The 15,670-nt window shown below is 44.1% G+C and overlaps 1 protein-coding gene across 1 annotated transcript in view; it reads left to right on the top strand.

The window, feature by feature from the left end:
- Positions 1-15,670, top strand: part of LOC126176778 (uncharacterized) — a 209,537-nt gene that overhangs the window by 160,272 nt on the left and 33,595 nt on the right. The window contains exons 4-6 of the mRNA XM_049923946.1: positions 2,941-3,151; positions 7,239-7,459; positions 13,122-13,326. Coding sequence (XP_049779903.1) covers positions 2,941-3,151; positions 7,239-7,459; positions 13,122-13,326 — 637 coding nt within the window. The remainder of the gene's footprint in view (positions 1-2,940; positions 3,152-7,238; positions 7,460-13,121; positions 13,327-15,670) is intronic.

The following is a 15,670-nucleotide window of genomic DNA, read 5'->3' on the forward strand; positions in this document are numbered from 1 at the left end:
GATGCCTTCACCAGTTACCCACATTTGAGTCGATATACAGTGAGCTATATCGCACTCAGCACAGTGGCCATACGTGACAGGTTTGTGGAAATACATGAACGATTTTAGAGAAGAATACTTACTTCCACCACTTCACTGGTTTTTTTGTCATTTTGAAACTAGAATGATCTTCTCACATATTGTTCTCTTTATGTTGGTATTATAACAACTTAATGGGATTTAGCTTCCTTGCTTAAAACAGTGTCAGTGACTATGACTGTGATACATATTTTGTGTCACAATTTAAGAGGTGTACTATACTACTGTTAAGGAGCCATTCTTTTTAGCTCATAACCCGTGAATGGTACTAGAACAGTTAATACCGGGTGATCAAAAAGTCATTATAAATTTGAAAACTTAATAAACCACGGAATAATGTAGATAGAGACATAAAAATTGACACACATGCTTGGAATGACATGGGGTTTTATTAGAAACAAAAAAAAAAAACAAAGTTCACAAAATGTCCGACAGATGGCGCTGGACAGCAAAACGTCAGTGACCGCGCATGAGAATCGTGTATAAAAGGAGCTGTAATGAGAGAGAGAATTAGATGCGCCAGCAGTCGCAGCATGTTGACGTTACATGAAAAGGCGCTTTTAGTGAAGCTGTATTATCAGAATGGGGAATGTGCTAGTTCTGCGTTACGATCCTACCGCCATAGGAAGGGGATTCGAACGGGTAAATGTCCGTTGACAAATGCAGCTGTGGCGAGAATGATTTCGAAGTTTGAAGCCACAGGTTGTTTAGACGATAGACCCCGTAGTGGCCGACCGAGCACAAGGCGTAATGCTGCTGAGACAGTTCGGGAAGAAATGGAGACCGTAGCGGGTTCGTCTATGCACGGGGAAGTCAGCGCTCGTGCAGTCGCACGTCGCACCGGCATTCCATACACTACTGTTTGGTTGGCACTGAGGCGTACCCTCCGATGCTATCCGTACAAAATCCATCGGCATTATGAACTGTTACCTGGCGATTTAGTGAAGCGGAGGGCATTTGCAGTGTAGGTGTTTCAAAAGATGGCGGAAGATGACGATTGGTTGAGTTACGTGTTGTGGACCGACGAAGCTCATTTCACGCTCCGAGGGTCTGTCAACGCCCACAACTGCAGAATTTGGGCTACCGAAAATCCTAAAACTGTCGTGGAAACTTCATTGCACGACGAGAAAGTCACGATAAGAGTTGGATTTACCACATCTACCGTTATCGGGCCTTTTTTCTTCGAGGCAATGCGTGATTCTGGTTTTGTAACTGCTACCGTGACGGGTGTGAGGTACGCCGATATGTTACAGAATCGCATCATCCCCGGCCTGGCTAATAAACACCTGCTGGAACGTACGATGTTTATGCAGGATGGCGCTCCACCCCATATTGCTAGACGCGTGAAAGATCTCTTGCGCGCGTCGCTTGGTGATGATCGTGTGCTCAGCCGCCACTTTCGTCATGCTTGGTCTCCCAGGTCCCCAGACCTCAGTCCGTGCGATTATTGGCTTTGGGGTTACCTGAAGTCGCAAGTGTATCGTGATCGACAGACATCTCTAGGGATGCTGAAAGACAACATCCGACGCCAATGCCTCACCATAACTCCGGACATGCTTTACAGTGCTGTTCACAACATTATTCCATGGAGAAGAAATAAAAACTTTGAGGTTCGCCGATGACATTGTAATTCTGTCAGAGGCAGCAAAGGACTTGGAAGAGCAGTTGAACGGAATGGATGGTGTCTTGAAGGGAGGATATAAGATGAACGTCAACAAAAGCAAAACGAGGATAATGGATTTTGTCGAATTAAGTCAGGTGATGCTAAGGGTATTAGATTAGGAAATGAGACACTTTAAGTAGTAAAGGAGTTTTGCTATTTGGGGAGCAAAATAACTTAATGATGGTCGAAGTAGAGAGGATATAAAATGTAGACTGGCAATGGCAAGGAAAGCGTTTCTGAAGAAGAGAAATTTGTTAACATCGAGTATTGATTTCAGTGTCAGGAATTTGTTTCTGAAAGTATTTGTATGGAGTGTAGCCATGTATGGAAGTGAAACATGGACGATAAATAGTTTGGACAAGAAGAGAATAGAAGCTTTTGAAATGTGGTGCTACAGAAGAATGCTGAAGATTAGATGGGCAGATCACATAACTAAAAAGGAAGTATTGAATAGGATTGGGGAGAAGAGAAGTTTGTGGCACAACTTGACCAGAAGAAGGGATCGGTTGGTAGGACATGTTCTGTGGCATCAAGGGATCACCAATTTAGTATTGGAGGGCAGCGTGGAGGGTAAAAATCGTAGGGTGAGACCAAGAGATGAATACACTAAGCAGACTCAGAAGTATGTAGGTTGCAGTAGGTACTGGGAGATGAAGAAGCTTGCACAGGATAGAGTAGCATGGAGAGCTGCATCAAACCAGTCTCAGGACTGAAGCCCACAACAACAACAACAGCTATTGTTGAGGAATGATGGTGGACATATTGAGCATTTCCTTTGCTTTGTCTTACTTTGTTATGCTAATCTGTCGGACATATTTTGAACGTTTGTATTTTTTTGGTTCTAATAAAACCGCATGTCATTCCATGCATGTGTGTCAATTTGTACCTCTCTATTTACATTATTCCGTGATTTATTAGTTTTCAATTTTATACTGACTTTTTGATTACCCGGTATGTGCTACAGTAAGAAGCATCCTCTGTCACGCATGCACTTAACAATAGTTGGGCGAATATACTTGTCAATACAAAGTGATGCAGCACTGCATCAACGCATCGTGTTTAGCTGTCACGCATAACACACGTATGTCTCTAGCATAAGCAGTGAGGTGTGTGGTCTGATTGTACAAATACGGGCGCAGTAAGTCACTGAAACGCCCAGTTGTCGCCTGCTGTAACGCTCGCGCTTGCTGCGGCCGCAGGTGTGCGAGAACGACAAAGTGGTGATCGACGTGGAGAACGCGATGGACGGGCAGGAGGTGACGATCCACTGGCACGGCGTCTGGCAGCGCGGCTCGCAGTACTCGGACGGCGTGCCCTTCGTCACGCAGTGCCCCATCCAGCAGGGCAACACCTTCCGCTACCAGTTCACCGCCAGCAACGCGGGCACGCACTTCTGGCACGCCCACACAGGTACGCCACCACCGACGGCGACGTCTCACCGTCACCCTCATCTTTCTAGCTGCAGACATTTTTACCTTCTCGCTATGAAGATTAGCATCTCCAAAACGAAAGTAATGTCAGTGGGAAAGAAATATAAACGGATTGAGTGCCAAATAGGAGGAACAAAGTTAGAACAGGTGGACGGTTTCAAGTACTTAGGATGCATATTCTCACAGGATGGCAACATAGTGAAAGAACTGGAAGCGAGGTGTAGCAAAGCTAATGCAGTGAGCGCTCAGCTACGATCTACTCTCTTCTGCAAGAAGGAAGCCAGTACCGAGACTAAGTTATCTGTGCACCGTTCAATCTGTCGACCAACTTTGTTGTATGGGAGCGAAAGCTGGGTGGATTCAGGTTACCTTATCAACAAGGTTGAGGTTACGGATATGAAAGTAGCTAGGATGATTGCAGGTACTAGTAGATGGGAACAATGGCAGGAGGGTGTCCACAATGAGGAAATGAAAGAAAAACTGGGAATGAACTCTATAGATGTAGCAGTCAGGGCGAACAGGCTTAGATGGTGGGGTCATGTTACACGCATGGGAGATGCAAGGTTACCCAAGAGACTCATGGATTCAGTAGTAGAGAGTAGGAGGATTCGGGGCAGACCGAGGAGAAGGTACCTGGATTCGGTTAAGAATGATTTTGAAGTAATAGGTTTAACATCAGAAGAGGCACCAATGTTAGCACTGAATAGGGGATCATGGAGGAACTGTATAAGGGGGGCTACGCTCCGGACTGAACGCTAAAAGGCATAATCAGTCTTAAATGATGATGATGATGATGATGCTAGTTCCGTCGCCACTCTACCGTAACCCCCTCTCGATCTCCCCCTGCTTTTTGTAAACTGCTCTATGCCGGTATGCATCAGTTAGCATTTTATACCGCAGCAGCTCGTATCTCTCGATCACAATTCTCACCTGTCAATGCTGTCGATCCAATACACAACAAAACGCTCACTGGAAACATCCATTTGGTGTCGATTATGAATTTCCAGGCCCTGTCTACTGAATGAAGCCAATGGTCTTAAAATCGAGTCAAAGGAAACATTCGTTAGCAGTTACTGTATCGCTCACTGACGTTGCCAGTTGTGTTATATTATGAACCTACAGCACTGTCCTACCTCACAGTTCAGCTTCATGACGTACTTTTAAAACTAGGTACGACGGTTCCTGTTTCTCTGCAGTAACCGTTTCTGGAAAATAGTTGTGATTCGACATTGCTCCTTTTCTTCGTACATCCATATTTAAATAGGATGAAGGTGGGACACAGCTCGTATAATTTTTTTATTACAAATGAAACTCCTCCAGCTGTACTTAAGATTTTATATTTATTTGGCTACTAATTTCGACGTTGCGTCAACGCCATCTTCAGGCCCGTACACTTTGATGAAATCAATTGTGTGTGGCTCAGTACCGCGGTGAGACCGACACGTGCTCCACATGGATGGCGGGCAGTTACTGAGCCACACACAACTGATTACATCAAAGTGTACGGGCCTGAAGATGGGCCGGCCGCTGGTGGCCGAGCGGTTCTAGGCGCTTCAGTCCGGAACCGCGCAACCGCTACGGTCGCAGGTTCGAATCCTGTCTCGGGCACGGATGTGTCTGATGTCCTTAGGTTAGTTAGGTTTATGTAGTTCTAAGTTCTAGGGGACTGATGACCTGAGATGTTAAGTCCCATATTGCTCAGAGCCATTTCAACCATTTGAACCTGAAGATGGCGTGGACGCAACGTCGAAACTAGTAGCCAAATACATATAAAATCTTAAGTACAGCTGGAGGAGTTTCATTTTTAATAAAAAAAATTGATCTTTTTTTCTGAAGAATCTGCCGATGAATTTTTTCTTGTTCTAAACTCATCTGAAATGTTTTGTAGATCACATATGTACATCTGAGGAATAAGCCTACTGACTGATATTTTATAGTTTTCTGACGGTTTTATCGTCTGCACTGTTAGCGTGCTATATTAACAACTGCTAAAACACCCTTACTCACGAATAGCTGCCACACCGCTACGATCCACGTTGTTGTGGCAAGGACAACGTACAGAAGAGAACGTAGCAGTATTCAGCTGAACAATGAACTCGAGTCCCGAAAGACAGCAAATAAAGTGCGAGAGATTGTTCTAGATTTCGTCGCGGGGATGCTGTCCCCGAATACTGTGCAGACCCTCGCGGATTCCAAAATTCCGAATTTTTTCAGTTCTAGTCTTTTTAAGAAAGAAAAACAGAAATAATGAAAGAGTAACAGCGATATTTCGTGATCAGTCAATGGCAAGGTCACTGTCTTTGAACAATTTAAATTAATAAAAGCCTACACTTATTAATTTAAAAATAAATAAGCAGCCAGTGTAGCAAACTTTTTAAATTTCGATCATATTCGGGTACTTGTAAACGAAGTTTCGCCGTTCCTCTCGAACACCGGTAGGTTCCAGTCTCGAAAACGACGTTCTGTTTTCGCCATTCTTGTAAATAGCTTTTAGACTGGTTTCCAAACGAGGAACTAATACGACGCATTATGACACTGGCAGCTCTAAGATAGATAACGTTGGGTAGAATCCGTAATATGGTACGCAGTGCAAAGAGAAAATGGTATCAAAGAAAGTAAGATATGGTTTAACGTCTCGTCGACAACGAACTCATTAAAGACGTAGCTTAGCATTGGATTACAGAAGAATGTGGAAGGACGTGCTGCATTCAGTGACTCTTTCCATGCTATGTACTGAGCATTCAGTGACTCCGCTTCACGTTCTGCATTAATCGTTGTTAAAATAATGTAAAAGCCACGATCGCTGCAATATCGTCTACTAGATGACCGGTTTCAGCACTCTGAAGGTGCCATCATCGGATCTGAAACGTGGATTAACATTTATAAAACCATATGGACATCATGGCACATGAGGCCGACCATCTGATAAAAATCATTTTGTATTGGTTGTGACAATGATTTTTATCAGATGGTCTGCCTCATGTGCCATGATGTCCATATGGTTTTATAAATGTTAATCCACGTTTCAGATCCGATGATGGCACCTTCAGAGTGATGAAACCGGTCATCTAGTAAATGATATTGAAGCGACCGTGGCTTTTCAATTATTTTAAAAACAGAGTGATCGCCCCACGGCACACTGTGTGTTCACTGCAAAATAAATCGTTGTGTTATTCTACTTCTCGTACAGAATTGGATATATTCTGTTTTTTTTTTCTAAATTATTTGCACAGAAGTACTTATTATTTAAAAAAAAACGTTGTCCATAGTTTCTTCTGTTGCTGTCTTCCAGACCTGATTGATTGTAATATTTATATCATTTACCAAAAGTACCAACCGTGTACGATGTCTATTAATTGCATGGTCATAGACACATATAAGAGGTAGTAGTGGACAGAAAATTGTACGGCAAAGGAATTCATTCGTGATTTCCACCCAATCACAAAAATTTTCTCCGTTTTCAAAATCAATCAGCAACACGTTTTGCATTATTTTTGTTAATTTTGATTCAAACTAGTTGTTTATTAATTCGATAAACGTTAAATTTTTCGAAAACAGTATGTTGATGTACACAATCAAATTTCTAATATCCTACAAGCAATTTATTACTTAGATACTCTGTTCCTAGCCACACTCCGGCAACATTTCATCGTTACCCAGGTGAAAACCTAATTTCAATTGCAAGGTCATTCACACATACAAGAGGTAGTAGTGGGCAGAAAATTCATTCGTTTTTTCTACCCAGTCAAAAACATTTTCTCCGTTTTCAGAATCATTCGGCAACACGTTTCGCATTATTTTTGTTAATTTTTGATTCAAACTAGTTGTTTATTAATTCCATAAACGTTAAATTTCTCGAAAACAGTATGTTGATTTACACAGTCAAATGTCTGATTTCCTACAAGCAATTTATTACTTTGATACTCTGTTCCTAGCCACACTCTGGCAATATTTCATCGCTACCCAGGTGAAAACCTAACGTCTGACACCGTTCTCCGCTTTCGCCTACGAGGCCCACAGGGGGCGGGGTACAGGAGGGAAGCTAACTTGCCGTTTCTCGCCGACAGGGCTGCAGAAGCTGGACGGCCTGTACGGCAGCATCGTGGTGCGGCAGCCGCCGTCGCAGGACCCCAACAGCCACCTGTACGACTACGACCTGACCACGCACGTGGTGCTCATCAGCGACTGGATGCACGAGTCGGCCAACGAGCGCTTCCCCGGCCGGCTGGCCGTCAACCCCGGCCAGGAGCCGGACAACGTGCTCATCAACGGCAGGGGGCAGTTCCAGGTACTCCTCCCACCCACTGAGCGCGTCCCACGTCTCTCTCGAGGAGCGGGCGAGCTGCCGTTTTCCCACAGTCCAACACCACGACAACCGTTCGATCAGTTCCAGAAGAACAAGTGCACGGATACGTAACCGGGCTGCTCGGTATCGTGGTGGGGCGCGATGGGAAGATAGGTATACTTTCATACCAGGCTCCGGCCAGCAATCTTCGTGAACTGAGACAGTATAGGTTTCGGCAATGGTAAGAAATCCCTCTAGGTGAGATTCAGAGACTGTTTGCTTCCATGCCACAACGAGTACAAGAATATACAGGGTGATTCAAAAAGAATACCACAACTTTAAAAATGTGTATTTAATGAAAGAAACATAATATAACCTTCTGTTATACATCATTACAAAGAGTATTTAAAAAGGTTTTTTTCACTCAAAAACAAGTTCAGAGATGTTCAATATGGCCCCCTCCAGACACTCGAGCAATATCAACCCGATACTCCAACTCGTTCCACACTCTCTGTAGCATATCAGGCGTAACAGTTTGCATAGCTGCTTTTATTTCTCGTTTCAAATCATCAATGGTGGCTGGGAGAGGTGGCCGAAACACCATATCCTTAACATACCCCCATAAGAAAAAATCGCAGGGGGTAAGATCAGGGCTTCTTGGAGGCCAGTGATGAAGTGCTCTGTCACGGGCTGCCTGGCGGCCGATCCATCGCCTCGGGTAGTTGACTGTTTATACCAACGTTTAATACACCACCTATCAGGAGGTTTAACACCATACGTCGTTCGAAATGCACGCTGAACAACTGTCGTCGATTCACTTCTGCCGTACTCAATAACACAAAAAGCTTTCTGTTGAGCGGTCGCCATGTTAGCATCAACTGACGCTGACGCCTAGTCAACAGCGCCTCAAGCGAACAAATGTACAACTAAATGAAACTTTATAGCTCCCTTAATTCACCGACAGATAGTGCTTAGCTCTGCCTTTTGTCGTTGCAGAGTTTTAAATTCTTAAAGCTGTGGTATTCTTTTTAAATCACCCTGTATTTCTACCTCTGGGGATCACACCTCATACTGATGATGGGCATCAGTTCGGAATGTGCTGACATCTCCACAGAGCTACATAAATATCGGACTGGCGCTTTGGGGTGAAATACTTTCCATTTCCAAAGATTTTATTCAGGCCATCAGTAACAGCGCATACATGGGGATTCAGCTGCATCAGTCACTGAGTTTTATGCAGACCGCAACGCCTTCAAATACCAAAAATGGTTCAAATGGCTCTGAGCACTATGGTACTTAACATCTGAAGTCATCAGTCCCCTAGAACTTAGAACTACTTAAACCTAACTGACCTAAGAACATCACACACATCCATGCCCGAGGCAGGATTCGAACCTGCGACCGTGGCGGTCTCGCGGTTCCAGACTGAAGCGCCTAGAAACGCTCGGCCACTCTGGCCGGATCCTTCAAATACCACTGCCAAGAATTTACTGTTCCCTAACTCACTGCGTGCAAACTAATAGTCCTACACAAAAAATGAATAGGATCTTTTTGTAGGAAATTTAATATAGTTAAATTTTGTTCCGGGATACGTTTTCGCAGGAGGCCAAAGTTTTCGAGTTATTCAAGAAAAACGTGTTTGAAGGTAACTTTTACACGTTTTTCTTGAATAATTCTAAAACTGCGGCATTTATAGAAAACGCATACTGGTACAAAATTTAACAGTATTAAATTTCCTACAAAAATGCCGTGTCCATTTTTTCTGTAGGACTAACAGTTCGTGTGTAACAAGCGAGAGAAAATGAAAATCTTACTAGGGGTATTTGAGGGAGTTGCGGGTTGCATAGTCCCGGTGGTAGGGGCAGCTGAATCACCCTATATGTTCCTGGAAAAATGCATGACACAATACTGTCTTGTAAAATTACTTATTTACTATCGGTTTCAGTCACTGGCCGCCCTCACGGTATTGTACAAACAACAGAACAGAAGAAAACGCAATAAAAACCAAAGAAGAATACAAGAGCCACTCAAATTACACACCCTAACATATGTTTTTTACGAAAAGAGTTTACAATGATAACATCACATGACAGACATGCCTTCAAGTATGAAGGATAAAATGGTCCAGTAAAACGTAAAAAAAAAAACCTGATCGGCTACAGACATAACCGCCTAGCTGTGCTATGCTGGTCTTGGCGGTCAGCTGGGGCAGGTGCCTGGGATTGCATTGTTGGTTGCATAAGAAGCTGTAGCCGTAATATGTGCAACTGAGAACTGTATTGTTCGATAGCCATAATGATCATCAGGTCCTCTGTCTGGAGAAGCAGTTTGTAATGCAGCCACCCAGCAGCAGAAGTTGTATATTGGTGATTGCAAGCAGTGATTGTCAGAAGTTGAGGAAACGCTGTCCTGACACCAGAAATAGCACCACAGAAGGGAAAGTACGACAGTTCTATTAAGATGATTAATTGTGAGCTAGTGCGTGGTAAACTGTTTTCTTTAATGTGTTTACGCATTGTTCAGCTTCAAAAAGGTTTTATACCCGGTCTATTTTAACAGACGCATGAGCTCTGAATTGAGAGATATTAACTAGTTAAACAATTGTTCATATTTAACTTTTTCTTTAACCAAAGACGTGCTTGAAAAGGTTAAGTGTTGTCTATTCTAATGAAATCACGAAGCGCCAATGTTAAGTCGCTAAAAATTGCTCTGTTCAGACTCGTTTAATCTAAAAAGACTGCTTAATTTTAAGAAAGGCTCTTAATGCTGTCTTTTCTACTTGAGCTATAAATTGCCAGATGTTAACTGACTAAACAACTGCACAAATTTATTATTGCCATTTTGAATAGAAATTACTTTATTTAGAATATTTGATAGTTACTCTTGATGTATCTATCACTTTCGGGACTTTTCATGGTCCTACCCATGAGTAATTTTCATATCTAGATTTACTCTTCTTTAACATTGTTTGCAACTGATACATATCACCTTCTACTTCCATAAATTTGTTTTCTAATTCTTCAGTCCTGGATTCACTTTCTTGCAAAGAAGACCTTTTTACATATACAATGAGCGGCCGTAAACACCAGAATACTTTACAACTTCTGCTGCTATGTGGCTGCGTCGCAAACTGTTTCTCGCAGACAGAGAAGCTGATGACCACCATGACTATATAATTCAACATAACTCAAAAACATATGGACCAATTTCAACCAAATTTGGTATATATACGACTTATTATTTTTATAAAAACACTGCGATGGTAAGGAACCCCTTATACCTCTAGTGGAGGGGGTAGGAATGAGAAGGGGCAAGTAAAAACGTTCGAAAACCACCTGCATTTCTTTCCTGTATTTAGCTGACTTGGAATATTTCAAAAGTATGAAGCACCATCTGTCGCTTTTCTTTTACTGATCAATGCGTCAACCAGGTCTGAAGACTGAGAACCGCAGCGAGCCAATAATGCTGCACACTCCTTACCCAGGCAGAAATAAACTTTGCTTAGAATTCAGATGAAACTGTAGGGCGAAATTCGATACAGATGAAATTTGTGTACAAATATGAGTAAAATACGTTAAATATACATGAGATACAGATATGTGTGATAGATGAGTACGAGAGGAAACCCATGGGCAATAAGCTAGTTAACTACAGATTTCTCTCAAGTTTTGTCTCAAATTTTGACCTGTCATTGGCAATACAAAAGCCGTCGTACTTCAACCGCCAAGAGCTGCTGATAAATAATATTTTAAACACAACCGGCGTTAATGTTCAGATGATATTCAGCTATCTTAAGGTCATGTGTAACAGCTGACATAGAAATATTAAACTAATAATCGCAAACAACCTAAAAGACATCTTGCATGACTGTCGTCAGTAGTAAAATATATTAAAACTGTTAATCCTTCTTTACTTTATACAATCTGGTTCCGTCCTTTCGTTGGAGGCAGTCAACAACTTTCTTGTTATTTGACGCCACACTTTTAATATTGCCATGTAAACTGTTACAAACGACCTTAAAACATGTGAAGATCGAAACCTGTTGCGTATAAAGATGGCAACTGAAATGCGATGTTTTTCAAGTACCAGCATTAAAAGAAATTGAGAGTTCAAAACCTTCACGGTTCCAAGTGCAATATATAAATTCTTACAAGCTTCTGACGATTTACGAGAGCTATTCGGAAAGTAAGTTCCGAACGGGTGCGAAATTGAAAGCACTGTGACAATCCGATGAAGCGTTGCACAGATGTCTTGGGCAGCGTCTCTAGTATGCTCGTCGATCGTGTCACGTCACTCTTTCCAGTTCTAATCCTCGGTCCCTAGACTTACACACAACTTAAACTGTGCTAAGAACAGCACACACACACACACACACACCCACGCCCGAGCGAGGACTCCAACCTCCACCGGGAGGGGCGGCGCAATCCGTGACATGGAGCCCCAAACCGCGCGATCTAATCGCACAGTGAGCACGTAAAGGTGCCTAAAAATATTGTACGAGGGACTGGTGAGCGATTTCGCTTGATATGATGCAGCCCACATAACTGTCATGCGTTTCCTTCTTCGGATCTTACTTTCCGAATGTTGTTGTTGTTGTTGTTGTGGTCTTCAGTCCTGAGACTGGTTTGATGCTACTCTATCCTGTGCAAGCTTCTTCATCTCCCAGTACGTACTGCAACCTACATCCTTCTGAATCTGCTTAGTGTATTCACCTCTTGGTGTCCCTCTACGATTTTTACCCTCCACGCTGTCCTCCAGTACTAAGTTTGTGATCCCCTGACGCCGCAGAACATGTCCTACCAACCGGTTGTCATGTTGTGCCACGAACTCCTCCTCTCCCCAATTCTATTCAATACCTCCTCATTAGTTATGCGATCCACCCATCTAATCTTCAGCAATCTTCTGTAGCACCACATTTCGAAAGCTTCTACTCTCTTCTTGTCCAAACTATTTCTCGTCCATGTTTCACTTCCACACATGGCTACACTCCATACAAATACTTTCAGAAACGACTTCCTGACACTTAAGTCTATACTCGATGTTAACAAGTTTCTCTTCCTCAGAAACGCTATCCTTGCCATTGCCAGTGTACATTTTATATCTTCTGTACTTCTCTACTTTGCTCCCCAAGTAGCAAAACCCCTTTACTACTTTAAGTGTCTCATTTCCTAATCTAATCCCCTGAGCATGACCCGACTTAATTCGACTACATTCCATTAACCTCGTTTTGCTTTTGTTGATGTTCATCTTATACCCTCCTTTCAAGACACTGTCCATTCCTTTCAACTGCGCTTCCAAGTGCTTTGCTGTCTCTGACAGAATTACAATGTCATCGGCGAACCTCAAAGTTTTTATTTCTTCTCCATGGATTTTAATACCTACTTTCCGAATAGCCCTCGTATATTGGCAGGACCTTCCAAGATTTTACATGTTTGCACTCTGAACCATGAAGGTTTTGAACTCTCAATATTTTCTGTTGCGCCTTAGCTGTGCACTAGAATGGTCGTCCGGCAGTATTGCCTCGAACTGATTTTCTGCCACACCACCCTTCACGAAAATTTCTGACAGAAGTGGAAGCCTAAACCACGAGAACGGTAATTTTCTGTTAGTAACAAACTTTTTGGCTGTCCCCTTAGCTCGCCCTAACAGCGCCTCTTGCCCGCAGGACCCCAACACGGGCTTCGTGACGAACACGCCGCTGGAGATCTTCACGATGACGCCGGGCCGCCGCTACCGCTTCCGCCTCATCAACTCGTTCGCCACCGTCTGCCCGGCGCAGTTCACCATCGAGGGCCACCCGCTCGTCATCATCGCCACCGACGGAGAACCTGTGCAGCCCGTGGCTGTCAACACCATCATATCCTTCTCAGGTATACTAACAGTAAAAGTAAGTTTCGTTACGAGCACTGAAAGACAAAGAGAGGCCCGACAATGGAGCCAGTCAGTAAGGGTTCCGGAAAAACGAAGAAAAACACGAGGCAATCAACGACTCATCTTATAACAGAGGTTGAAGAAAGGAAAACCTACGTCTATAGCATTTCTAGATTAGAGATAACTTTTAACAATACTGACTGGACTACACTCATTGAAATTTTGAAGATATCAGGAATAAAATACAGGAATATATATATATATATATATATATATATATATATATACACTCCTGGAAATGGAAAAAAGAACACATTGACACCGGTGTGTCAGACCCACCATACTTGCTCCGGACACTGCGAGAGGGCTGTACAAGCAATGATCACACGCACGGCACAGCGGACACACCAGGAACCGCGGTGTTGGCCGTCGAATGGCGCTAGCTGCGCAGCATTTGTGCACCGCCGCCGTCAGTGTCAACCAGTTTGCCGTGGCATACGGAGCTCTATCGCAGTCTTTAACACTGGTAGCATGCCGCGACAGCGTGGACGTGAACCGTATGTGCAGTTGACGGACTTTGAGCGAGGGCGTATAGTGGGCATGCGGGAGGCCGGGTGGACGTACCGCCGAATTGCTCAACACGTGGGGCGTGAGGTCTCCACAGTACATCGATGTTGTCGCCAGTGGTCGGCGGAAGGTGCACGTGCCCGTCGACCTGGGACCGGACCGCAGCGACGCACGGATGCACGCCAAGACCGTAGGATCCTACGCAGTGCCGTAGGGGACCGCACCGCCACTTCCCAGCAAATTAGGGACACTGTTGCTCCTGGGGTATCGGCGAGGACCATTCGCAACCGTCTCCATGAAGCTGGGCTACGGTCCCGCACACCGTTAGGCCGTCTTCCGCTCACGCCCCAACATCGTGCAGCCCGCCTCCAGTGGTGTCGCGACAGGCGTGAATGGAGGGACGAATGGAGACGTGTCGTCTTCAGCGATGAGAGTCGCTTCTGCCTTGGTGCCAATGATGGTCGTATGCGTGTTTGGCGCCGTGCAGGTGAGCGCCACAATCAGGACCGCATACGACCGAGGCACACAGGGCCAACACCCCGCATCATGGTGTGGGGAGCGATCTCCTACACTGGCCGTACACCACTGGTGATCATCGAGGGGACACTGAATAGTGCACGGTACATCCAAACCGTCATCGAACCCATCGTTCTACCATTCCTAGACCGGCAAGGGAACTTGCTGTTCCAACAGGACAATGCACGTCCGCATGTATCCCGTGCCACCCAACGTGCTAAGTCAACTACCCTGGCCAGCAAGATCTCCGGATCTGTCCCCCATTGAGCATGTTTGGGACTGGATGAAGCGTCGTCTCACGCGGTCTGCACGTCCAGCACGAACGCTGGTCCAACTGAGGCGCCAGGTGGAAATGGCATGGCAAGCCGTTCCACAGGACTACATCCAGCATCTCTACGATCGTCTCCATGGGAGAATAGCAGCCTGCATTGCTGCGAAAGGTGGATATACACTGTACTAGTGCCGACATTGTGCATGCTCTGTTGCCTGTGTCTATGTGCCTATGGTTCTGTCAGTGTGATCATGTGATGTATCTGACCCCAGGAATGTGTCAATAAAGTTTCCCCTTCCTGGAACAATGAATTCACGGTGTTCTTATTTCAGTTTCCTGGAGTATATATATATATATATATATATATATATATATATATATATATATATATATATATGACCTAGTAGATAGTGTCGGAAGTTCCATGCGGCTTTTCGCGGATGATGCTGCAGTATACAGAGAAGTTGCAGCATTAGAAAATTGCAGCGAAATGCAGGAAGATCTGCAGCGGATAGGCACTTGGTGCAGGGAGTGGCAACTGACCCTTAACATAGACAAATCTTTTGTATTGCGAATACATAGAAATAAGGATCCTTTATTGTATGATTATATGATAGCGGAACAAACACTGGTATCAGTTGTTGTTGTTGTTGTTGTTGTGGTCTTCAGTCCTGAGACTGGTTTGATGCAGCTCTCCATGCTACTCTATCCTGTGCAAGCTTCTTCATCTCCCAGTACCTACTGCAACCTACATCCTTCTGAATCTGCTTAGTGTATTCATCTCTTGGTCTCCCTCTACGATTTTTACCCTCCACGCTGCCCTCCAATACTAAATTGGTGATCCCTTGACGCCTCAGAACATGTCCTACCAACCGCTCCCTTCTTCTAGTCAAGTTGTGTCACAAACTCCTCTTCTCCCCAATCCTATTCAATACTTCCTTATTAGTTATGTGATCTACCCATCTAATCTTCAGCATTCTTCTGTAGCA

Source organism: Schistocerca cancellata, chromosome 3, assembly GCF_023864275.1.
Source record: "Schistocerca cancellata isolate TAMUIC-IGC-003103 chromosome 3, iqSchCanc2.1, whole genome shotgun sequence".
Taxonomy (NCBI): domain Eukaryota; kingdom Metazoa; phylum Arthropoda; class Insecta; order Orthoptera; family Acrididae; genus Schistocerca; species Schistocerca cancellata.